The sequence below is a fragment of the Diospyros lotus genome, chromosome 3 (genome assembly GCF_014633365.1).
Source record: "Diospyros lotus cultivar Yz01 chromosome 3, ASM1463336v1, whole genome shotgun sequence".
NCBI classification, from domain to species: Eukaryota; Viridiplantae; Streptophyta; class Magnoliopsida; order Ericales; family Ebenaceae; genus Diospyros; species Diospyros lotus.
In genome coordinates, this window is record NC_068340.1 from 40,695,765 (window position 1) to 40,722,729 (window position 26,965).

Consider the following 26,965-nt stretch of genomic DNA (forward strand, 5'->3'; position numbering starts at 1 on the left):
CCGACCGTTACCGTCCCCGTGCATATATATAGATATAGATATGGCGGTGGAAGAGATGGGGGTGCATGTTTTAGAATATATATCAATTGTGACACTTAAAATATAACATAACACAGAATAATATTTTGTTAATTAAATTAATTTTAGTAAAAGATATTTAGCTTATATCAACAAATTCAGTAATTCAAATCAAACCGAGTCAATTACATGAAACATGGCATGAGCGTAATAACTGTTATTTTCATAATTAAAAATATTCAACAAATTAATTGACTCATTTAATTTAAAATACCGTTTATATGATCACTTTCGATTCTTCAATTTTTTATTTCTATTAGGGTTAGTCTTGCCTTGATCCATTTATTGTGTTTTTTCTAATTATCTTATAAGATTTGTTGCTTCTTTTCCATGGAGCGGGGTCTCTCGAGTTAGGGGTGAGTGAGATTTCGAGTTTCTAATTATTGAGTATATATTTTTTATTTTTTTTTTAAATATATTTCTTAGCTGTGTTTGTGTATAGTTATTTTTATAAATTTTTTAGTTAAAAAAATCACATTAAATTAAAAACTAATATTGATATTTATAATTTAACTTATAATTCAAATTTGATTTTGACAGCCCCAATCAAAATCAAAGTTAATGTTGACATTTATGCCCATTGTTTTCTCATTACAAAAATCCACAGCCCTACCCAAAGATCTGATTGATTTTGATTGTGATGTAAGAGGTCAGAAATAAATGTTTTCAAAAAAATATTTTATGTTGTTTTCAATTCATCCAAAATTGGCATTGAAAATGTTATTTTGACACTTATGATAAATTTTATATTAATATTTTATACAATTACATTAATACGTCACCTAGTCATCATAAGTATTAAAATTGGATGTTTAAGTAATATTCTTAAATTAATATTTCTACATATATATTTCATAATTTACGTGATAATAAAAATTAATTTTAAAATTTTGTTACTTATACAGGTTAACAGAAACGATATATCACAATATTTTAAAATATATCGTGAAATTTTATTCATCATTTTCTCTCTCTTCCATTTCCTTACTACATCAATTGACCCTTTTGTCATTGCATCCTCTTTCTTGTTGTCACTGTATAAAGGGAAGGGTGTGTAGCGATGACGAGATTCTATGTACAAGTAACAAAATTATACACTAATCTCTTTTAAAAGTTATTGATTTTATATTAATTCTACAATGTTATTAAAATTTAAATAAATAACCATTTTGATGCATTAATTATTAATTTTTTAAGTAATGATAAATTATAATTGCATCATAAGTATGAAAATTAAAAGAAAAATTATTATTAATTATATAAATTTTAATAATATTATATAATTGATAACTAAAGTTTAGTATTTGTTTGTAATTAACCCTAACCCATGCCAAGGAAGCCGACTGGCCATATCCGGCCATCATTGCCAATAGCTCCGTTAGCCAGAAAGCCACCACCGACCACAGCCTTGGCGTCGCTGTCGACCACCGCTCGGGCGGAATTAGAAGTGATATGGAGTCAATTAGAGCAGTAGCCAACAAACAACCACCGGTCAATCGCTCAAATGCTCACCAAAAAATCATCTCTGTCCATGCTCAAGATCTATGTATTCCACCACATGCTCAATTGCCAAAATATAAATTATTTTTATTTTCAAATTTTTAAAGCTCAGTATTTATTTAATAGAGCTCAAAGAAAATATTAAATAAATTAGCACAATTTTTTTTTAAACAACTAATCGACCACAAAGTAAAAATTTACAGTTAAATCAACATTTAATGGGCCTAACCCAAAATTCGGTAAAGTTGCTCCTTTGTAATAAAAAGGACAAATTGTGAAAATAATTTTTTTAATAAAACAAAAATATGACTATGGGAAAAAAATCGAATATGCTTCTACCCTCGCAAAGAGCCTGACAGACAATAGATGTCGATTTTAGTATAGCTCAACGTGCAAATTTGATTTAAATAGAGAAAATTAAAACAAGAGAGAAAATCAATAACAAACAATATATTAAGTCTTAATCTAACAATGTAAGATTAATTACATAAATTATAACTCGTTAATTATTATGCAAAACCTTTATTATTCATATCCCAACAAATAGTTTATTGTCTTTTTTTTTTTTTTTTGTCTTATCTCTACACCTTTTCATAAAAATTTGTTTCATTTTATCGACTCTCATCAGATAAGTCGGTATTAGTTTTCTTCCCATATGATCATATGTGGCTCAAAGACATTTTTCTTAAGTTTATGTAGATCAAAGACTAGCATATTATTGTCTTTCAATTCATGGTCTAAGCCTATTTTCATGACATCTACCATGTGAGATCAATAAGAAACAACTTGCACAAAGCCACTAACAATCACTTCAAAATAATCTTACCAATCACTCAACCAAGCCAATCAGTTTGACTAAATACTTATTTTTTATGTAGATGAAAAATTTAGAGTTATTCTCTTTTGAGTTTGTACTAAATAAATTTATTAAATACGTGCAATAACTCATGACTCATACACATTAGATACTCAAATAAAAATTTATGTGAGGTTTTGAAAAAGAATACTATAGCCCCTTCCCACCGGGCCATCTTTGGGAGTCAACTGTGTAATACTTTAAAATATTTTTAGAATATTTAAACACTTAAAAGAAATAAATTTGAGTTCAATTTGAAAAAAAAAATAGTTAAGTGATTAGGTCAAATGGATTAAATATTTTGTATATAAATGCATACTTGCATTTATCTAGTACAGACCCTCGTCAGGTCGCTTTCCATGAAAGGGACCCTACGACGCCCATGAGGAGCAGTTGCCGTTGCTAGTTGCAGGGCAGCCCCCTTGTACCATTGGGGATGGCTAGAAAATCATCCCCCATTGACCCCTTCTTCTTCCTCCTTTTTCACATGTGTGCATGGGTATACTTCACAAGAAAAGGAAGATTTTAAATACGAGAATAAAACACAGACTCTCATATTAATTAGCTTCCTTATTAAAGGGAGTTGAAGCAAATGTGGAAGAAAAGAGAAAAGAGAAAAGAGGAAATAGGGAAAGAAAAAATCGGTGAAGGAAAGAAAAATCTTACCATCAAAGTCACCATGGAAAGGTATGGAGGCGAGGGAGAGCAATCAATACCTTCTCAAAAGAAACCTCAAGATGAATTTCCCAATCACACACTCTTACTTTGTGATTTTTTTTATGTTGTATGAGAAATTGATTTTAAAGTCATATAATGTTTGATTTTTCATTTGCATCTATAATCATATATGGCCATATTATTTTGTTTTGTGTTACTTAGACTCAAGACGATGTAATCGAAAATTTTCTAAGAGGTATTTAAATCATCAGTTGAGAAAGCTCTTAAAAGAAGGCCAATATGTTCACAAGTGATAACGTAGAGTAGAAATTTATATTTTTTTTCATGCACTCATTTTATATAAATATTTTATTTTTAAAACTTCTTCACTTAGAATGTATTTGATTGCATACATTTATCATAAAAAATATGTAATTATTACATATATTTTATATGGAAACAATTAAACACTCTTAATTTTTCTATGAAAAATATGTATATGATACAAGTATTTAAAGTTTCTTTCTATGAAATTTATTTTTCAAGGAGTGGAGTGATTTTTGTTTTCTAAGTAATCATTATCTAGAATTAAATTCTAGATAATGCAATCAAACACGTATTTAGAATATTCATTTTTCAACTTGGGTTTATCTACTAAAATATTGAAACATACCATGAGAAGGAAGACTTGAAAAGAAAGGAAAGTCTTAACGTATAAGTTTTAGAAAATTCTTTATATTTTTGTAACATGTCGTATTTTGTAGATGTTATATATGTTTTTATGAGCTTTATTTTGATGACATAAGTGTATTAAATATGACAAATATTTTTGTACCAACTCAATTCTCGTTCAAATATATTAATGTCCATATCTTGAGTCGTAATAACTTAAAAATTTATTCTAAGAATTTTTTTAAGATTTGGATCAAGACGTTGGAAAAGTCTTTTTTTTTCTTTTAAAACTTGTTATTTTAGAATGATTTAAATATTTAGGTTGCGTTCTCTTAACTTTTTAATTTTTAATTTTCAGTTTTAAATTTTAAATTTATTTTTAGTTCTCTATTTTGATAGTATGATTTTAGAAAATTGAAAACGCATTTTTTTTGTCATTTTAAAAAATTATTTTTCAGAATAAAAAATTAGAAAACGCGTTCTCTTTGAAATTTTGAAAATATTTTTTAATGATATTTTATTCAATAAATTTGATTATTAAGTAAATTATAAATATTTAATGTTAATATATTATTAAATATATATATATACATTTTAAAGTTAATAAATTTTATAATATTTTTTTTCATTACAATAATAAAATATGAATAAATAAATAAATATATTTTAAGTTTAAAATTTATTTTGGATAAAAACACTCAAAACAACTTTTTATTGTTTTGAGTTTTCTTTACATTTTTTTTTATTTTCAAAAATGTATTTTTAAAAACAGTAAAGAGAACGCGTTTTCATTATTTTAGAAAATTAAAAACTAAAAATGACTTGAAAACAGTAAAGAGAACGTAACCTTGGATTTCTTAATATGAATCATGAATCAAACTAGATTCAATCCATGAAAATAAATGTATAAACAAAGACCTTGTCTTAATAAATTAAACCAAACACAAGAGTTTAGATGGAAGGCGAGCCAATAGAGATAAAAGCTTAGAAGAATAATCTCTAGTGAATTTAGAAAAAAATAAATAAAAAAAATATAAAATCAAATGAATAAAGGTTTTGAAAGGAAGATGTAAGTTGTAAGAGTTGGGAAATGGCTTTTATGGGAAATGTCTTTCAAAAAATCTTCCCAAATTATGATATAAAAGCACACTCTAAAGAGAAGGGTGTTTCAGGCCATATGTTATTTAGAGAACATACTATGAAGATTTTCCTCGACAAGTTATAAAATCAAGTCTTTCTACCTCCCCCACTCCCAGGCCATAGGTCAAATGGTTGGGCCACGATAAGTTAAGATTTGCACTAATAGATCGTGAGTTCGATTCATTGCCCTATGCAATGAGGTAAAGTCTTCATCTGCGATTTATCTCTATTGTCGAAATTAAGGACACGAGGGAGACCGCACAATGATGGTAATCCCAAGTCTTTCTACCTCCCCCACATCAAAGAATATTTCAGAGAACCCAGACACCCAACAAGCACTTTCCAAGAACAGTATCAAAGGTCCAAGGCAGAATCCATTTACAAACAGATGACATTCAAATCATCACACAACACATGGGCATTATATTTCTAGAGCTTCCAACCTCATCCAACATTAGCAAATTTGAACATAGAAAATGACCAAAAGTTCTAAGCTCACAAGTTGCAAAGAGAGATCTAACAATCAACAGCGAAGACAAACATGACACTACAAAGTGTGTATGGCCAAAGGAAAACATATAGCAATACAATATCTATACCAAAAAACCACAATTCTATCACAATAAAAACCAGAATGGCCAGCTATTTGTCACTTTCCTCTCACCATAGCAGTTCCCTTCTCTCAAATTTAAACATAGAAAGTGATCAAAAGTTCTAATCTCACAAGTTGCAAAGAGACCTATGACAATCAATAGCAAAGACAGACATGGCATTACAAAGCGTGCATGGATTGAGAAAATCATATTGCAACTGAAGATCTTACAAAAAAAAAAAAAAGATTTAATCACAAGGAAAACTGGAATATTAAGCAATTTGTCACTTACCTCTCACCTCCACAAATCCCTTCTCCAGATCTGCAAAAATATGAAGATCCAGGACGAGCACAAATCATAACAATAACAATATATCAAGCATTTATCCCATTGCATTCCTCGTCAATCATTCCTTGTCAATATATCTAGAGCTCCAACATTAGCAAATTTAAACATAGAAAATGACCAAAAGTTCTAAGCTCACAAGTTGCAAAGAGACCCATGACAATCAATAGCAATTACAAACATGGCATTACAAAGCGTGTATGGCCTGAGAAAATCAAATTGCAATTGTATATCTTACAAAAATACCACGATTCATTCACAAGAAAACCCAGAATAGCAAGCAGTTTGTCACTTGCATCTCACCCTCGCAGATTCCTCCCCCGGATCCGCAAAAATATGAAGATCCAGGATGAGCACAAACTAGCATAAGAATAACAATATATCAATCATTTATCCTGCCATGTATGGTCGACTAGATGCATTCCTCGTCAATCAGTTCTATCCTCCCGCCTTATCTCTTGTAAGGTCCTTATATCATACTTTAAGTATTTCTCACGAAGCTTTTCTTGGTCTTCCTCTACTTCTTTAGCTAGATACCTGTTTCATTCCATTCAGCCTCTTCCCAGGAGCCGCATAACTAAATCATCTTAATCATGTCTAACATCTTAATTTACTAGTGTGTCTGCACATTTTTCCATCTAAAGATACATATAAACATCTTGTTCATTTAGCAAAGAAAGAATCATTCAATGTTGAACAATAGATCTGTTTAATATGGAACCCTGAAAATTAAAGAAGATGAAATTGCAAGCCCTACAAATCATGAGAATACAATTGCAAGCTAATTCATCTATAGCAGTACTGTTCAGCTCAGAAAATCACTAGCAAGGAGAAAAGCGTGTAAATCAAGAAACAAGCATACGCAATCAACCCACGGTGCTCATCGCCATACGAAGCAAGCTCAACCAGAAGCCTCGCGCAAATCCGCGTCGACCATATCACGAAAAGCCCGGCCATGGCGAAAATCACGACTCCGCCTTGAGGAAGGAACAGCGCCGTCGCCGACAAGATCACCATCGGTAACATACAGTATCCGATCAGGCTGAAACACCGGTACATATCCAAATTCCCGTTCCGACCGGCCAACATATTGAAAACCACGTAAAGGAACAAAGACGCCATGGTTACCCATCCAAGAACGATCCCGAAATGGAGCTTCCCGGCGAGCAATTGGAACAATCCGAATGACATCAAGAAAAGAAACGGGCCGGATAAATCGCCGTCTTCATGCAATTGTGAGTTTACTCTGAAAGGGTTCAAAATCGAAACCGTTTTGCTCCAAATCTGCCTCGTGTTGATTCCGAGCTCTTCGAGGAGCGGCGGCTCGTCCTCGAAGCCGGGTCCGAGTCCAGCGGGGTTGCCGCCAAACTGCGGAGCGGAGAAGGAAGTGGACGCCGCGGCGGCTGAGCCGACGTCGAACGACATGAATGGGATGCTGGGGCGCGGCGGCTGGAATGGCGCAGTGGGAAGCCGCCGCTGTTGGTCCGGGTTTCCGCCGGAGGGAAAAACCACCGGCGGAACGTTGAATTCCTTCGCCATATCGGAGATCCGATGGAATTCGATTCCCACGGGATCTCTCGAGCACAGACAGAGGGATTAAGATTTCAAGATCGAGATCCACGAATTGGAATTTGGGTCCGTTTCGTTTGAAGGCAATTTGAGAGAATCGAATAGATCTGTTCTCGTTTTGTGGGTAAAGTAGTGCTTGGAGCCCCCCGTTGCCAGCCCAATACGGGTTGCCCGCCAGAGAATGTACAACTTCCAGCAAAGGCCCTCCTCTGTGCACCAATATTTGGCCAAGCATATATTTTTGTTCGTGCTATTTTGTGTTTTATTTATTTATTTAATTTTTTTCTTTTAATTATATTCTTAAATTTTTATTTTTTAATTAATTTAATTCTTATATTTTTAAATTTTTATATGTTGATTTAATTTTTTTGTTATTTTAATTATATCCCATAATCAATATATTTTAGTCGATTTAATTTTTATATTTTAATATAATAAAGTGTGATATATATTTTGTCATTTTATTTTTATACATGAAAATATAAAAATTAAATTAATTTAAAAATATAAATTGAGAAATGTGATCAAAACAACAAAAACTTTAGATTGTTACATAAAAAAATATCAAAATACATGAATTAAATTAATTTAAAAATCAAGTTCAATAATTAAAATAATAACAAATTTAAATAGTCATATTAAAAAAATGTGAAAGTAGATGAGGCAAAATATATGGATTTGGCCCCAATATTTTTGATTTGCAGTAAATTATAAAAAAAATATTTTTTATATATTATAATTAATAAAGACTTTTTCATTTTCCAATAACGACTTATATTTTTTTAAATAACGGTGATAACTATTTCTCTTTTATTACTTATTTATTTCTCTTCCCCGTCCCTTCTTTCTATTTCTTGACGACATGGTTGATATCTACAAATTAAATTTTATTGGCTTTAATTTATAAAAAAATCTAATCTTCTTAGTTTAATATCTCATCGAGTTACAAGATTTTTTATGAATCTACCATTATAAATAGGATAAGTGTGGGGAAAGGAAAATCAATATGCAAATAACCCTATGACAAGTCTGCTTTGATTGGGAAGGGATATAAATTGAAGGAAACAAATGAGATATCAAATAAGATGGGATATTATTGTTGTTGTTGTCAAATAAGATGAGTAATCTTTATGTATATATCTTTATTTTTTTCTCAATTGATTGATTTTTTTTCTCTTTCTCCCTCACTTCCTATAACATTTATTGGTCAAAATTATCCATAAAATTTATCTAACCCTGTTATTAGGGTTGGTAAAATGATCTAAACCCGTCATGCCTCGCCTCGATAGTCAATATATATATTCTATATCTCTATTTATTTGTATATATATTATTTATACATAAATAAATTATTTATTATATTAAACATATAATATATATAAATATTATGTATCTTTAAGATCTAGATCATTTCAAAAATTTATATATACCATTAGAAATACATTGAATGGAACTAAAGATTTGTTACATAGTTAAATTTTTAGATGAATTGAACTATTTGAACTTTAATTGATGATTTTATTAGGTGAAATTTATTACACAAATAATAGATTTAAAACTTTTGATGAATATTGAACATGTAATTATGTCATGTTATATTTTGTTTTTATTCAATAATGGTATTTTTAATTTGTTAGTAAAAATAATCAAGTTCGAGGTGCCTCAACCTTATCTCGTGCTAAGATGAGATATTAGGGTTCGAGGTTGAGAACAAGGCAAGTCTATCGCCATCCTGTCTTATTGTCAATATTACTTATTGTCGTGTGATTTTAACATTGATATTTATTATTTTTTTTTTAATTTTAATTTTTATTTAATAACAGTTGTTTTTTATATAAGGTAGAAAGTGATGCGCAATTTAAAAGGTTACGGAGATTTTTGTCATTTTTCATATATTAAGGGTGTAACTGTATTTTTGTCAAATATAGGGGATGTAATTCCCTAGGCGTGCTTGAAAAGGTGGAAAATAATGGAACTTGATGGAATAAAAATACATTTTCTTAGGGGAGATTGCAAATTAACTAAATTTTTTTATATATTTTTCTCTCAATCCCACAAATTATTGTCTTTATTAATCCTTTAAGATGGTGTAAACAATTTATTACATATATTCGTGAGTTATTACATATATTATGAGGTCGTAAGTTAAATTATACCTTCATCTAAAAATATGTAATCAATCGTGTCTATTTGACAGATAGGACTATCGGGTTTCAATTTACAACTACTTCATTCATTCACCTAAAATCGTGGAACAAACAAATTGTGAGTATTAGAAATGATAGGTCTAGGTCGAGCATTGATTATGATTTATGGATCTCTTAAATTTTTCGTGTTAAAAAAAAAATTATCTTTATTGTCATTGTAACATTGACAATTACCACTTTAGTATTGTTATTGAAACTATGAGTCAAGTAATTTTGGATATAATTTTATTATAACTCATTGCTTTATTTGTATTTAGTTTTATTAGAATTATTAAACATAATATATTTAGTAAAAATTTAATTTCAAAATTAATTATCGAATATATGTATACATCGCAAAATTTAAATTAATTATTGAATATAAAATTTAATTAAATTTTATATTTTAAATTAGCGGAGCCTAAACCCCCCCAAAGTCGGTCTTACATTATCTAAAACGGCAACGCCATTTGAAACCACGAAAGAGAAATGGCGGCGATGGCTCGATTGCACCTCCTCCGACCACCGCCGTCCGCCGAGAAGCCCTCCGCGCTGTTATCAAAACTCCCTCTCTCTTCAGCGTTCAATAACCCTAATCTCTACAGCATTGCCCATCGTAAACTTTCGCTTAGTCCGCCGCCCTGTTCCAAGTCGAATTCAACTTCTGGATCGAGTCCGTCCATAGTCGGTGATCTTCTGGACTACCTGAACGAGTCTTGGACTCAATTTCACGCCACAGGTACGCAGAACTTTGCCGTTATACACTATGCTTAGCGGGAAAGAACGGAAACATTTGTAATGTTTAGAAATACAAGTTCTATTTGTCAGTAACTGATATACAAATGATTTGACAATACACGACCAAATTGCCGCAGAATTTGTAGTTCAGTGGTAGAGTGGCTAGCTAGTACTTGATAAGACGCAAGTCCGAGTTCTTTTCGGGAAGATTTTCTTCATTGTTGAAATATTTATTTCAGAACGAGGTAGCTTTCTTTATTAATTATGGGTAGGTAATCGCTATCATGTCTCACTCAAGATTTCATGTCTTTTCGGCTGTATTCATATTGAGGCGGGGGCGGGCAGCAACTAGGGTTTCATGAGCTATGTAGTTATTTTGCCTAACTGTTGCAGAAATTCCTCTTTGATCCCCTCTCCTCAACCCAAATGTTACATCACCCTTTTTTTGCACACTAGCACTCATAAGTCCACAATCTAAAGGTTGTATAGTTTATTTAGCGGAATGTTGGCAGTGGAACACAATTGAAATGATTTTTAAATTTCCGGTGGTTAACTGAAAAAATTAAAGGTTTGGAATAAATTTGCAAAACAGGCCAAAGTTTTGCATTTTTTTGGCCATTTACCCTACAATCTTTTCCCTAATTGCTAACCCCGTGTTTCTCCCGTTCAAAGGAGGGTGTCAAGAGGGAAAGACCGAAGATAGAATGCAGATATTAATATTACCTTTGACATTGCCCATGCAAAGTAGTTGCTCTCAGACTTAAAGCTGTGCTTTCATGCTTGGTTGTAGACCCATATTTAATGAACAATCCTACAACCCAGACAAATAACCTTTGCTTTATCGGAACGGAAGATAAAACCAATTATTCTGGTTAATGTTCTTAATTTCTTGAGCTGTCACTCGTCAAAAGTGTATGATAATGCTTGAGTCCCACATCAGCTTCTTCGGTATAGAAAATATGTTATCAGCTTCTGATTTCATTTTTTGTCATTGGATTTAATATGTGGTTTTGTGTTGGTCTGATTTCTCCACATCCTTTTGTTTATATAGCTGAAGCAAAACGACAACTAATTGCTGCTGGATTTCACTTGCTAAATGAAAATGATGAGTGGGATGTCAAGCCTGGTGGACGTTACTTCTTTACTCGTAATATGTCTTGTTTGGTTGCCTTCGCTGTTGGAGAAAAGTAAGTCAAATAATCCATTTTGTTGTAATACTGACTTCCAGTAGTTTAAAAAGATCATGAGATATGCTTCGTCAGCTCATCAACTGACTGTAGAGTCGAGAGTGGATACACTGCTAAAAGATGATATTGAATTCTCAGGCAGTTACACTTCTAATTACTGTCCTGCATCTTAATATGCCCTTAGTTTCACTCTATCTGAACTATGCCTATTATTTCAATTCTCTCTCTCTCTCTCTCTCTCTCTGGCTTATGCTTCTTTGTTTCTCAAAGCCCTCAAGAGTTTATTAGCATTTTTCTTCAACTATTTTGTGTTGACAACTTTATGTTTCAATGAACTTATCTCGTCTTTTTGAGTGATTGTTTCTCTGTCAGTGTTGCAGGTACCAGGTTGGAAATGGTTTTCATGTAATTGCTGCCCACACAGATAGCCCATGTCTAAAACTAAAGCCGAAATCTGCATCTTCCAAATCTGGATATCTTAAGGTTAATGTGCAAACTTATGGAAGTGGTTTATGGTATACATGGTTTGACAGGGACTTAAGTTTAGCTGGCAGAGTCATACTGAGAGATAAAGATGGTTCTTTTCTGCACAAACTCATCAAAGTGAAAAGACCTCTATTACGGATACCAACATTGGCGATTCATCTCGATCGGTTTGTTAATCTTCCTTAAGGATACTGTTTATTTTTGGGAAGTGGTTTAGTTTTGTTAACAGATAATTTAAACTCAAAGCCACGTATTGATCATCTGGCTTTGGAGATCAACTTGTTTCAATCTTTTAATGGTTGTCCTCTGCATTTTTCACATTTAATCTAACGTTTCTCTGCTTTCTATTGTCATTGTTTAGAACAGTGAACAAGGATGGGTTTAAGCCCAATCTAGAGACTCATTTGATTCCCTTATTAGCAACAGAACTTGAGGATACATCTTCTGAAACCAAAGATAAAAGTTCAAAAGCTGCGCACCATCCCCTTCTCATGCAGGTATCTCCTTTGGTTTTTTGAGATTTAACTTATAAAATTTAAACAAGAAAGAAAAATACTGGACTTCCAATTGTGGTTGTCTCAGTTTGTATTTATATTAAGAGGAATACATGGATTTTTCACATGCACTTAATAATACACCTAATTATTTAAGTGAATGTGTGTGTATATATATTAGCAAATATAGATGCTCTGTCTAACGCTTTGGTAAACAAATGCGCAAGTTGATCTTCAGACTTCATATGAGTAATTTTGATAACATTTTGTAGCACCTTCTCCTGAATGAAATAACAATCAACCTCAATTTCATGAAACGTAATATTGTAAGTCTTGTAGGCTAACGCTTGATTATCACATATGAACTCCATAATCTGTGAATGATGGATTCCAAGCTCTGCAAGAATATGCTTTAACCATATCAACTCTTTTGTGGTATGTGCTATGGCTAGTATTCAGATTGAACACTAGATTATGCTACCACTATCTGTTTCTTACTCTTTCATGATAATCTATCAAGTACCTCCGACACAGTTAAAATACCCTACTGTAGACCTCCTATAGATGTGGAATCTGTCCAATGCTTCTTTCTCTCCATGAATGTGTGCATAACTATGATCTTGATACAATATTATAATGCCTGCGTGCACCCTTAGGATATCTTAAAATGCAAATTATTGCATCCCAATGACTTGCGTACAGGTAAACTATATGGAGGAGGTAATAATACCCCCAAGTACAAAAATACACCTAATTGCATAAATATCTGATGACACCCTGGAGGAGGCAATTTGGTATATAATTGTTTGAGAGGTAAAGCAGGCAGACTACTTAGTACCATAATTGTGCTCAGTGAAAAGATGTTAATGGAACAAACCCTTCTGGGATCATTTTGTGATACAAGTTAGTGGAAGAATGGAGGTTTGCAATACCAACTATGCCAACTTATTATTTCATTTCCAGAATTCTGTGAAGAGGGAAACTCATGTTTTGAGGAGAAGAGCAGCTCAAGTAGGCAGACTTCTTAATGTCATAATTGAGATTTTGGTGAAAATATGATGGTTAAAAGAAATCATTATGAGACCATTTTGTAATGCAGTGCAAATGGAAGAAGGGAGGTTAATAATGAGAACTATGTAATACCTTTTCATTTTGTTTCCAAAATTTCATGGAGGTGTTAGATTTGTCTCCAAAGCTGCTTAAGTCATTACTTGATACAATGTGGGTACCTTCCTGTTGTTTGGGTTTCCTCTGACTTGTCTTTGTCATTGGAGCTCTGAAATGGGTGGTTTCGAACATTTGCCAAATTATAGGATCCTTTTTCAACCATCTTTGGTTTTTCTATTATTATCCTTAGGTTCATTTGAAAGTGATGTGGTACTTCTAAAATATGAACAATAAGGCTAAAGTTTCTATTTTAGTAGTAGTAGTTGAAGTTGTTGGAATATTCTTCTTGTAATCTCTCTATCACTGTGATAAGCAGGTTTTGTCTGATGAGCTCAGTTGTGGCATTGAAGACATGGCAAGCATAGAGTTGAATGTCTGTGATACTCAACCTAGTTGCCTTGGAGGTGCAAATAACGAGTTTATATTTTCTGGAAGATTGGATAATCTTGCTTCTAGTTATTGTGCACTGAGAGCTCTTGTGGATTCATGTGGAATGCCTGGCGATTTATCAAATGAGCATGCAATCCGGATGATTGCTTTGTTTGATAATGAGGAGGTCCTTTTATCTTTCCTTTTTTTCTTTTTTGTATATATGACTTTGTGCTTCTTTTCATGGTTGTCATTTCACCGTGAGAGAATACATGGGGCTAATGGTTTGTGGGTTGTGTTTAGCCATGTTAAATCTTGTATTCACTTGAAATATCAGATTATCTGAGCTCCTGAGAGTTTATACCTTGATATTCAAAATTTTCTAAAATATTGGCACTTGTAGCATCTGAGCTTTCACGCTGTTATTGAAGTTATAGTCCTTTCATGGGTGTTCCTTTACTCTTATTGTCAAAAGAGAGAGCCTGTAAAGGTCAAACACATTTGGATGTCAATCAATTTTTTATTGTTTGTTTTGAGAAGTACAAGGAGAGTAATGATTAAAAACCATGCTATCTCTCCAAAGTGGGTTGCCTTAATCATGTTTTCTTAGATGTTTCTTATACTACTCTTAAGACTTGGCATGGCCCTGGAATTTCTGTACACTTCTGATTTAAAAAGATATGTGAACAAACTTTTTAGCCTGCTCTATTATTCTGATTTACTATCACTGTTGTTTTTTCTTGTGCAGGTAGGTTCAAACTCAGTTCAGGGAGCTGGTGCTCCAACCATGTTTCAGGCTATGCGACGTATAGTTTGTTGCCTAGCTCAGGAGTATGTAGGAGAGGGTGCTTTTGAGCGGGCAATTCGTCAGTCCTTTCTTGGTATACTTGACTACTGGGATTTTTTCCCCTGGTTTGATATACATGTGCCCATTTAATTTCCTCCAGGGTCCCACTTATGGCATCAACATTTAAATCTTCTTTTGTTGTATAGTTCCACGTCTTTGGAAGAGATTAAGGATTACTGTCTGACAGAGAATAAATGCATTACCAGGCTATTCATTTCTATAAGAGGGTATTTGGCTTAGCTTAAGGAGCTTATATTATTTGTAAATTTAAATTTTAAGGAGGGCATTTTTTTCTTTTACACGGCCAACTAGAGCTTTTATGAGACCTCTTATGAGCTATCCAAAAAAAGCTAGGGTATACCAGCTTTTCAAAAGGCTGTTTAGCCAAATAGATAAAAAAATATAAGCTCTAGGGAGCTTATAAGCTCCCTTTGACCAGCAAAAACAGTAAGCCAAACACCTTGAAGCTAGTATGAAAGGTTGATTTAACAAACATCATTCAATCATTGCCTCAGACAAAATAACAACTCTAAGAACAAAGGGATCTGGGCAATCCAGAGCATTGTCCATCTTTATTTCTAAAGGTGAGAACACTCCCTTTACTAATAGACTAGAAGGTAAAGGCAAAAGCTATAATGAACTATGAGCTATATGGTATTAGAGCACTCCATCATAGTAGCAACATACATCAGCATACATCCAGGTGGAGCTGTGGAATCCCACTTTCATGAGGTTAGATAGGACAATGTCTTAAAAGATCTACCCATGTGAAACTCGTGTTTATCGATGTACACAAATTTGTCCAGGTGTGCATGCATGGCCTCGTAAGTGTTAGGAAGGGGTTTTATTAATGTTAATAAAATTCATTACGAAGTAAGTTTGCGTCTCGTAGAATTTAAGATTTAGATGGACTTGGTGGTTAGCAACAGTTCAATATGTATCTTAAATATGTATAAGATACATAGTACATTTGCATAGGAGATAAAGAGGGCTATTCTCATCTTTTGTATCCTTTCTTAGCCTACCATGATAAACAATACGTTGATTTCTCAAAATTCTGAGAACGAATGTGCATGGAACACCACTGGATCTGATTTCAGTTCTGCTGTTTTCGTCCAGTCATTTCATATCATGTTTGCTGATTTGTTTATGATCTTTGGTGCATTTATATCATGGGATACATGAAACAATATCAAGGATGGGTCTGGACCTATTCCTTAAATTATTAGGAAAGTCATTGTGATTTTGGAAGTTGAATTTTTAAAAAATTAGTTTTAACTTGCCACTTAACTAGAACCAAGCTATAGTGTTGATGTGCTTTTTCGATGTAAATTTGTGGGGGCATTTAATTGAGATAAACAATATGTTTTGCGTGCCAAATTTTTAGAATAGCAGAAAATTGCTTTTCACAAGATGAGCCTTTTATAGCAAGGAAGCTTAGACAAATACATGATAATTTAATGAAAGATTTTGTTTGATGTGAGCATGTGTATTAATATTCTCACACATTTCATAGGATAAAAGTATGGGCTAAGATGGTCTTGTAAGTGTTACGAGACCAAGGGGTTAAAAGGATCAGAGCAAATCTGGAAAAGAATGTAGTTTTGATGACAATTTAGCTTGTGCTTTTGATTAAGATGGAGCTTTTAAGTATATGGCAAATAGGAAATGCGGATAAGGAGTTTCTTGATGCAAATGGCTATGAGCATCTAACTAATTTTTATGCAACTAAACTAAGCTATTCCGACCAACCATTTCTTTGCATCAAATGAAGATTCTAAAAAGGTGACTGAAAATAAAATGTACTCTGGAAGGTTGTGCATCTGTAATAGGGCTAAATAAGGTTATTTTTGTTACTAATTGTCACAGAACTTTTTTAGTTGGATGAAGTATTTTTTTACTGTTAACAGAAAATTTGTTACTCCATATCTCTATTTGTTTGTTGCAGGTATGCTGTGTGGAATCAACTCTTCTCTTTAAGCTCTTCTTTCTTATTTCCTCATTGTTGGCAGAGTGAACTTGTATAACATGAATCTAATATAGGCCAGTCTTGAATTGTACTTAACGGGGAGGAGACATAGATATAGGTTTCTAATGCAAGTAAAAGGTGCAATTATCACTGTTGCTCTCAAAATGGTTCATATTCACTGACGCACTGAGGTGAAAGTCCAGTCCAGATGCTGTTACATAACAAAAAAAAAAATGCAGAGAGAGGGCTAAAATAAAAAAAAGAAAGAAAAGAAGTTTCTGATTACAAAGTTGTACTCCTCAATGTTTCCTTCCTTGTTTCAAAGTTCCCTTTTGTTTCTTCTTTTATTAATTGTGCAATGTGTAAAGTTAGTTGTGGTTCAAACTTTCTATTTGGATTTCTCTCTGTGTAGTCTCTGCTGACATGGCTCATGGTGTTCACCCAAATTTTATGGATAAGCATGAAGAACACCATCGCCCAGAATTGCAGAAAGGACTTGTCATCAAGCATAATGCAAACCAACGTTATGCCACTAGTGGAGTTACATCATTTCTTTTCAAAGAAGTTGCAAAAATGCACAACCTACCCACTCAGGTGATGGTGCTTTGAAATGATAATATGTATTTGCATGAAAAAATCAATATGCTAGATCCTTAATTAGGTTGTTTCATTTCTCTCCTTGCCTTTGTAAATGATTGATCATTGGCAAGAACATGGTTGTGATAACTGTACTTTTTTTCATAGATGTGCATGCTTTGTGATGGCATGGGTTTGGGGAAGTGGTACCCCGTACCCATGGGTATGGGGCAGTGGTACCCCTTACCCAACCTTGACCTTGACGCACAAAACTATCTCCTTCGTTGCTCCACCATCTTGCCAAGGTTTTTTTTTTTTTTTGAGTTCATTTATACTTGAAGTTTTTTCTTCTTAAGGAACACTAAAAGGAAATACAAAGGAATTTTTTTTTGGAATAAAGTAGAACATGGATTCTACAAGATAACTTCTGGTCTATTTCTTTTTCTGTGTTAGCAGTACAAATGTAATTACCTCTCTAGAAGTGGAGATAAGAGGGTTCCATATCTCAGTAAATGCTGTTTTTCTTCGTGCCTAATTGATGCTCTTGTATGTTTGTACCTTGTAGTAGATATATTAATGTTTGCTGTGATGGGAGTCTTTTGCTGCAGTCTGCAGCACGCACTGCAGCCCATTCTCCCTCTACTTCCATGCCCTGTTTTCCATATTTCCTACCGGGTCTGCATTGTACGTTCATATGCACGTAGTAAGAGTTAAATAATTGAAAGGTTTTAAATATTAGATATCATGCTACTGTGGAAAGAAGTTTTTTCCCCTTATAGAAAATTATAACTTTGGTAGCGTGTTATCACACTGGATGGACAGACATTATGCATGTGCTATAAAAGATCCAGAACATCATGTGATGGATTTCCCTTCTGATCATCCCTTTTTTCTTCAGTTCAGTGATGGAGACTGTAAATATTAAATTTGTTTGTGTAGGAATTTGTGGTGAGAAATGATATGGGATGCGGATCCACCATAGGTCCTATACTTGCTTCAGGGGTTGGCATTCGCACTGTTGATTGTGGTATTGCTCAGCTTTCCATGCACAGGTATTGCAATATATTTTCATATCAAATACATTTAGTGTCATTTGATTTACTCGGCAAATTTTTTTTTTTGGGTGCATTAAAACTGTGTAAACGGGGATCTAACTTGTATCCATGAAAATTTTCTATTTCCCTGTGATCCCATCACTTTCTTTCGGGAACAATCTTAATGGAACTTACATTTGGCATAGGTTATACAACAATAGACACATTATAACCCTTTATCCTACTTTGTAGGGTTGGCTACATGAATTTTAGATTGAAAAGTAGTAGAAATAGTGACCTTGGTGAATGAGTGCAGCAGCTGCACCGGTCCTCAAGTTTGCAAACTCTTTCACAGTCCTAGATTTCCTTTCATTTTCTTGGTATAGAAGGATTACGAGAGGAAAAGAAAAAAAAAAACTTGTTTCGGCATTTGTTATTTGCTGCTTCATTTGAGCTCTTCAAGAAAAATCCAGTCGAGCACTAGTCTTGCTTGGCCATGCCAAACGCGACACTGGGTACTAAGGCTTTACTTTCTTCTCTGAATTTGCAGCATAAGAGAAATATGCGGGAAAGATGACATTGACATCGCTTACAAGCATTTTAAGGCATTCTATCAGACATTTTCAAGCATAGACAGGAAACTAACCATGGACTACTAATAAGTTCTGTGCGCTCTCAGCAACAAGGTAAAGCTTTTATGTTGAACTTCACCAAGCTACCTATCTTTTTCCTTTTAGGAAAGGGAGAGAAGCATAGTGTGTGTAATTTCATTCATTTATTTATGGTTAGAGCAAAGATGATGAAAATAATTCATATGGCTAGAACATGGACATGTATATTTGGCTTTTACAGAACACAGATCTTGTTATTTGTTTCTTAATTCTTGTGTGATGAGAGTTTGCTACATTTCATAAGACGCATTCATTTTAGTGTTTCTCCTTAGGGGTTTACATCCCTGAAAACAAATTGTTATTAGGTATGGTTGATTCAAGTTCCTATATACTCTTTGTTATGTTATCTTTGATGATGGTTTGGTCTTGTGAGAAGGAGACCAAAAGACGCTCTTATCAGGAGAGTTGATAAAATAGAATAATTAATCAAAAAAAAAAGTAGAGGCAGACTCAATAAGAGTTTGAGAGAGATATTTAAATTTGATATGAAATGTATGGATTTAAATGAGGATATGATAAAAGACAAAAATACATGAAAATCTAGAATTTATGTAACTGACCCTATATAGTGGGATAAATACTGGATATGTTGTTGTTTTCATTTAATCATTCAATGTTCTTATTATGTTGGTCTCTACTTTTCTTAGGACACCTCAGACTTGGCTACTTCGTTAGCCCACAACAATGATAGGAAAAACCCATTTTAATATTTTCTTGTTACGAAATCACGTTTTAAAGACAATTATTATTAAGTGTGTATAATTCAACATTTTGTATATTTTTGTGATACCCAATCTCTGATTGACATGGAGCATCGGACATGGCATTTTAATCTAATAACAAAATTAATACTCACATAATTATTTTCATTGGGGAGTTTCATTAACAAATTATTTAGTGAGAATAATAACACATTTTGTAAAATATAATGTTTTTTTTAAATGTAAAAAAAAAAGGGACTTTTGATCACAGTTAGTTTTCCGATCTTTTTCATCTTTTTGAAAATTCATGATCTATTTGTTTCATGGCTTTAGATAAATGTATATATTTTTATTTCTTAGATATAATAAAATTAGATTTTTTTTTATTTTAAAATGTTTGTGTTTTAGCCCCCCCAAAAAAGAGTAATTAATTGTGGACTAAAAATGGAGCACAAACCGTCTTCAAATCAAACTTAAAAATTAGAGAACTTGTATGGTGATTTTAGCATGGGGTCAATCTGTATATCAGGCATTCCTCTGCAATTATGTAAAATTGTAAAATATATCTGACCATTGGATATGGGTCGATTTGTTTTTTTTTTTTTATCTTCGAAATCAACGAATCATTAGTTGGTAAAATAATTTTTTTTATTTATAAATTAAAAATAAAATTACATATAAACACGACTCCTTATTTAGTCCTCCGGTTTGTGTACGATTAAACTATGCTGGATGATAGAACGGGGTGGTACAGTATTTGAAACAAAATATTGGGTCTGTAAGTAATATATTGTTTACGCCGGGATATTTCATATTTTGATAATATTTTGGGTTTTCCGTAATTAACTCCAAAATTGCAAGCTTGCAGGCGGAGCCACCGGGGGCCGGCGGGGGTGGGTGGAGAGAGAGAGAGAGAGGGCAGTCATAAAGAAGCTGCGACGAAGGGGCTTCGGATGATTGGTGAAGCGAGGGCTCGTTTCCAGAAGATCGGAGCTAGCCATCTCCTATTCGCTTACTCCATGGCAGCGACGACGAAAATGAGGTCGCATTCGATCTTACAAAGCGGCAATGCTTTGTCTGGTTTCATGGCAGTAAAATCTACAACTATTTTCGTTTCACTCCTCAAAAAGAGGTGAATTTGGCTTCTCATATCTCTCTCTCTCTCTCTCTCTCTCTCATATATATATATATATATTTGGTTTCATATGGGCTCTTGTTGCAGACTGTTGAGAACTTTTAACTTATTGCTTTCAAATACTTCAGTTTCTTTCAGAACATTTCTCATTTAAAGGAAAATGGCTTGAAAATTCATCATGTTCAGCTTGCTAAGATATGATGGCCACTGATTTTGTGCTCTCTCCAAATTTTGATTAATTTTAACAATATTAAAGTTGCTTCTCTTGATGCTAATAGAGATGTCCAACTTGCTAAGAATGTGAAATAAAACAAGCTTTCATGCCTCTATTCTCCTTCAGCCGCTAAACATTGCTGATCAGTTTTTGTGGGTATATATATTTGCTAGGTAGTTCATTTTATATTTAATATTGGAAGTATCTTGGTTTTTGCTTCAATCTTTAACTTGCTAAGCATGTAAGGTAAACAAATTTCAGTGATTCCCAATGTTCTATAATCTGTTGTATTAACTGAAGACATCCCAATGTTTCACTATATTGGTACTTAATACGAGTAAGAATATAGTTATACAGGAAATTTTAGCAATGGGGAGAACATTTAATGTTTAGCAGGCATAATTAGAGAAAGACAATGGGTATGTCGAGTGCTAGTCTTCCATTCTGCATCCTATTATACATGTGACAGAGCTTATTGATGGGGTATGTCATTATGTTCAAGGAACATAGTGATTGAGGTTGAGAGAGAACCAGATCTAGCAATCAGAACTCTAGGGGAACTCTTGTCAGAACTTTAGGTTAAGGTTATGTGCTCGTATTTGAGTGTTATCCCTGGAGTTATGATTATTTCTTATGCTCACCCGCAGGATGACTCGGAAGCTTTTGCAATGATTAAAGAACTGTTGGAGACTTGTATCCGACCTGAAGTACAAGATGATGGTGGAGACATTGAGTACAGGGGTTTTGATCCGTAGGCTTCTTCTCATCTTCTGTTTGATTGAAATTACTATGTTTAATGTTGAAGGCAATTGAATGATTTCCTTTATTTCTGAGACTTGGTAGCTAATCCTTATGCAAAATTTTCCTTTTTTGCCTAGTACCCTTGTGCATATTTTCCTTTGCTCAGTGATACTGGAGTAGTTAAACTAAGAATGCAAGGAACATGTAGTGGCTGTCCAAGCTCATCCGTGACTCTGAAATCTGGCATTGAGAACATGTTGATGCACTATGTACCTGGGGTAAGCACGGCATGTTCTATGAATTTTATTTATTTAGTTTTGGGGTGGGGGGAAAGGGTTGGCTTGTTCAGTTAATCTCACTTGTCAAAGAAGAAATCTCTGTTATTGGCTTGATCAAATCCATGTTTGTTGAACTTAGTGGAAAGCTAGTAACAATTCACCTACTATTGGTCTTCCACATGTTATTGATGGGAACTGATGGAAAAACTATAGTGTCTTGCATGCTAGTGTTAAAGTTCCTCTTATTTTACAGCCTCATCCAAATTTTGATAAAGGAAGAGGGCTGCTTACCTTAGGTAGCCGACAGTTAGTGTAAAATCGTTGGATCAAAGCATCATGAGCATGCATCTTGCATGCTAACTAGCTAGTGAAAGAGTTGAAGAAATGCTCAAGAAATAATAGATGGTTAGATATCATAATAAAATGCTTCCAGATAATGTTGAGTTTGATTATTTTGGTTGGGCTCGCAAATCATTTTGCTCATCTTCGAAATTTATTCAGTCTTAATGAAACCTTGCATGCAGGTTAAAGGTGTGGAGCAGGAACTTGACGAAGAAGAAAAAGAGACAATGCTACCTGGTTAGGTGGAGGCATTACTTCCAATAGTTTTCAACCCATTTCCCAGATAGAACAAGCCATATCGCTATTGTTCGTGTTCAAGAAAGTGGGTCCAAGCCTAAAGAAAGAGGCCCAAAGGCCTATCGGAAGAAGAAATTTATGGAAACAAGTGATAGGTACATGAAATCATCGGATGACCAAGAGACCAAGAGATAATCGAATGACCTCACTTGAGAATCTCTCTCGAGGCCTTCAAGAGACCCTTTTGGGACCTCATGTGTCACTTGACCACTACTATTTAAGAGACTTGAGGGCCACCTAGACTCAGAAACCTCTCTCCCAACTGCGTGAGAGACTCTTTCGGGAGACTACGAACCCTGAGATACTTGATCTCCAAACACTACTCACCTTCAACGTTCTCACCTATAAATCTAGAAGAGAGCCCGAAATACCTACCGATGATTGTGTCTCTCCCTTCACTTGTCAGTCCTCTCCTTATAAATAAGAGATTCCTTTTTTAGTAAAGTTATGTTAATAATTCTGCTGAGTATCATAGAGTCAGCAAGTGACCTCACTCGCGCCCCTGACTGATTTATTCTTTACGGGTCTTCCGAAAATTTTATGAGATACTCTCTTGCATCTCATTAAGACACTCTTTCGCACAAAAAAAATATTATTATATATTAACAATAACTATAAATAGCCTTCATTTACAAAAGTTAGTAGTCCCAAAGAAAGCATGTTGTTGTGCTGCCTGTCTGCAATGTCTTTTTTCTTCTTTTTTATTCATTGATAAGAATCCTAGGGAATTTCTTTTATACTTGTAAAGATGATAAAAATTAATGATTTCATACTTTCAATGCATTTGTTGTGATGTGACTTTGATCTGAACTGTTTGTTTGATTTTTGTGTTCCGCACTATGTGGGCTTTTGAGGAATCACTTGGTCCATAAGGTTGAATAATGTTTTGGAGACAATAAAGTGGTGAAAGTAATAAGCCCCTCGCTATTCCTTGACGCTAACCCTAACTTTAACTCTCACGCCTTTTAAAATTCAGATCAGACTTAAATATACAAACAGATTTGTTACGATATGAACTTTAGGATGAATTTATATCATACGGATGTAGAATTAAATTTATAATTTTATGATATTTTAAGCTCCCGAATATATGCGGCGGATCATTTTACACTCTTTAAAATTTAGGGTCTACTTTAACTATATATAAATGTACGAACAGATTTTTTGCAAGATGAAGTTTAAGGCGAACTTATCTCTTACAGTAGACATGGCCAAAATTGAACCGGACCGGCGGTTCGAACCGGAACCGGACCGGCCGGAACCGGACCCGGAACCGGCCGAACCGGAACCGGAACCGGAATCGGACCGAACCGGCGAAATTCGGTCCGGTTCCGGTTCAAGGTTCCGGAGAACCGGAACCGCCGGTTCCGCGGAACCGGCCCCCCTCCCCCCCCCGTGCGCGTAAGGCCGCGCACGGTGCACCCCCCCCCTCCCCCCCCAACGGTCCAAATTGGACCGTTGGACCCCCAACTTTTTTTTTTTTTTTTTTAATTTTATAATTCCTATCTATATATACCCCTCCTTCCCCCACTCATTTTTCACACTTTCTCTCTCTCTCTCTCAAGTCTCAAGCTATTATTCTCTCAATTTTGTCTCTCATTTAATATTTTAATTTCAATTTCTTCAATCTTCTCATTTTGTTATTTATCAATTTATTCAATTATATTGTTAATTATTTATTACTTGTTACTATATTATTTTATCATTATTATATTTTTTTATTATCATACTTTTTTCAAAAAAATGGCAAGTGAAGGTAGAAATGTTGAAAATGTTGAGTTTGAAGCTCAAAATTTTCAAACACAAGAGAGTGAAACTCAACAAAAGGGAGGTGGAAAAATTTCTACTTCTGATATTTTTAATATTCATTTCAAGAAAACACCAAAAGGAGATGGTAAATTTGATGTATCTTGTAATTATTGTAATCAAGTATACAAATTCAAGCAAGGAGGTGGATATGGTACTTTCGCCCGACATTTGCAAACAAAGCACCCGCTCAAGGTTGGATTGAGCCGCGATCAAACACAAATATCCGGGTTTGCTACCTCTTCAAACTCTCCTCAATTATTTCATTATAATGAAGCTAATTGTAGGTCTGGTTTAGCTGAAATGGTAGCAATTGATCATTTATCTTTTAGTTTTGGTGAAAAATTAGGTTTTACTCGATTTTGTCAAAACTTTGTTAATCCTAGTTTTAAATCAATTCCTAGAAATACTTTGAAAAGGAATTTGTTAAAATTGTTTAAAAACTCAAAAATTGAATTGATAACATATTTTCAAAACAATAATATTAATGTTTCTATTTGTAGTGATATTTGGAGTGATCATTGGCAAACTCATTCATATATGGGTATTACTTGTCATTGGGTTGATGAAAATTATGTTTTACAAAAAAGAATTCTTGCGTATCGATGTTTTGATGAAAGTCATAATGCTGAAAATATTTGTAGATTAATTCAACAAATTTTACAAGAATATAGATTAGTTAATAGAATTTTTTCAATTTCTTTTGATAATGCATCGGCTAATACTGCTTCTATTAATGAATTGAAAAGAATTTGCCAACCAAATTTTGGTGGAAGATTTTTTCATGTTAGATGTGCATGTCATGTTTTAAATTTATGTGTTCAAGATGGTATTAAGTCACTTAATTCTTATTTAGATCCAATTAGAAATGTTATTTCTTATATTTGGGTACACCCTCGAACTGCAAAAGCATGGGCACATTTTTGCACCTCCAATGGTCAAACCCCAAAACGTTTTTCAAAAGATGTCCCTACTCGTTGGAACTCAACTTTTAAATTACTTAATCAATCTTTTGAATATAAAGATTTATTGTGTTCTTTTGCAGCAAATTATATTCCACAATATCCTATTTTTCCAACTATGTGGAATGTTTGTAGTTCAATTTTGAATATTTTACGAATTTTTAATGATGCTACTCATACACTTAGTAGTGTTTATAAACCAACTTCACATCAATTTTTAATAGAAGCAATGAATGTGGCCGGTGTATTAATGGAAGGAATTAATGTTGAAGAAATTTGTCATGCTGTTTTAGAAATGAGAGAAAAATGGTTACGTTATTATCAATTTATTCCTGAAATTTTTTTTGTTACTATGGTATTTGATCCTAGGTGTAAATTTGATGGTTTAATTGAGTGTTTGTCTAACTATTATTCGTTGTTAGGATTAGAAAATAATGAAGAAATTGATGTGAATATTATAATTTCTAAGGTTAGAACTTTATGCAATCAATTATATGAAGCATATGTTATTGCTCCTAGTAGTGAAGAATCATTTCCATCCATGGCTCCGCATTCCTCTTCCTCCCAACCAATGAAATGGGGTCATAAATTTTTAGATCAAAGGAGGAAAAAACCTAGATCGAGCTCACATTCGGAGCTCGAAACTTATCTAACCACAGTTTTTGAGTTTGGTGATGATACAGGTTTAAATTTTGAAATTTTGGAGTGGTGGAAAAGGCACAAGGAGACATTTCCAACTCTTGCAATTATTGCAAGTCAACTTCTTGCAGTTCCAGCTTCAACTGTAGCCGTTGAACAAACATTCAGTAGTGGAGGCAACATTTTGGACGAAAGAAGATCAAGATTGGCTCCAGAATCATTGGAAGCTCAAGTTTGCCTCGATGATTGGGAAAGAGCTAACATGCGACGTCAAGAAGAACTTATCCATTCATCATCATCTGACGAATGGGTTAATGATGGTTCAACAACGGCGACTTCCGACTCCAATGAAGATGCGTAGGATCCAAGTCCATATTTTATTTTTTTTCACATTTGTAAAAATTAATTACTTGTATTACATTTTTGTTGTAATTATTTTTTAATGAAATTAAGTCTAATTCTATTTTTTATTTTTTATTTTTCACATTTGTAAAAATTAATTACTTATATTACATACTTGTTTAGTTGTTTTAATTATTTTTAATGAAATTATTACTTATATTTCTTTAATTTTTAGTAGTGTTTTTTTATTAAAAATATGGTTGAGAATATTTATATTTACAATTACATTTAACAATTAAAAATCGAAACCAAACCGAACCGAACAACGGAACAAGGACCAAAATTGAATACAACAATATTTAAAAAAAATTAAA

The 26,965-nt window shown here is 33.5% G+C and overlaps 2 protein-coding genes and 1 long non-coding RNA gene across 3 annotated transcripts; 2 read left to right on the forward strand and 1 right to left on the reverse strand.

The window, feature by feature from the left end:
• Window positions 1–6,486: 6,486 nt before the first annotated feature.
• Window positions 6,487–7,596, reverse strand: LOC127797474 (uncharacterized). Its single transcript, XM_052330402.1, has one exon. The coding sequence runs from the start codon at window positions 7,378–7,380 to the stop codon at window positions 6,652–6,654; it is 729 nt and encodes a 242-aa protein (XP_052186362.1). The 5' UTR covers window positions 7,381–7,596; the 3' UTR covers window positions 6,487–6,651.
• A 2,452-nt stretch (window positions 7,597–10,048) lies between these two features.
• LOC127797473 (probable aspartyl aminopeptidase) lies at window positions 10,049–19,377 on the forward strand. Its single transcript, XM_052330401.1, has 9 exons — window positions 10,049–10,335; window positions 11,386–11,521; window positions 11,902–12,174; window positions 12,369–12,504; window positions 13,985–14,224; window positions 14,786–14,918; window positions 17,266–17,447; window positions 18,369–18,481; window positions 19,014–19,377. The coding sequence occupies exons 1-9, from the start codon at window positions 10,086–10,088 to the stop codon at window positions 19,120–19,122; spliced, it is 1,572 nt and encodes a 523-aa protein (XP_052186361.1). The 5' UTR covers window positions 10,049–10,085; the 3' UTR covers window positions 19,123–19,377.
• Window positions 19,378–20,751: 1,374 nt separating this feature from the next.
• On the forward strand, window positions 20,752–23,635 carry LOC127796561 (uncharacterized). The gene is made up of 3 exons (XR_008022025.1): window positions 20,752–20,967; window positions 21,832–22,203; window positions 22,728–23,635. It is a non-coding gene; the product is annotated as an uncharacterized LOC127796561 (long non-coding RNA).
• Window positions 23,636–26,965: the final 3,330 nt, after the last annotated feature.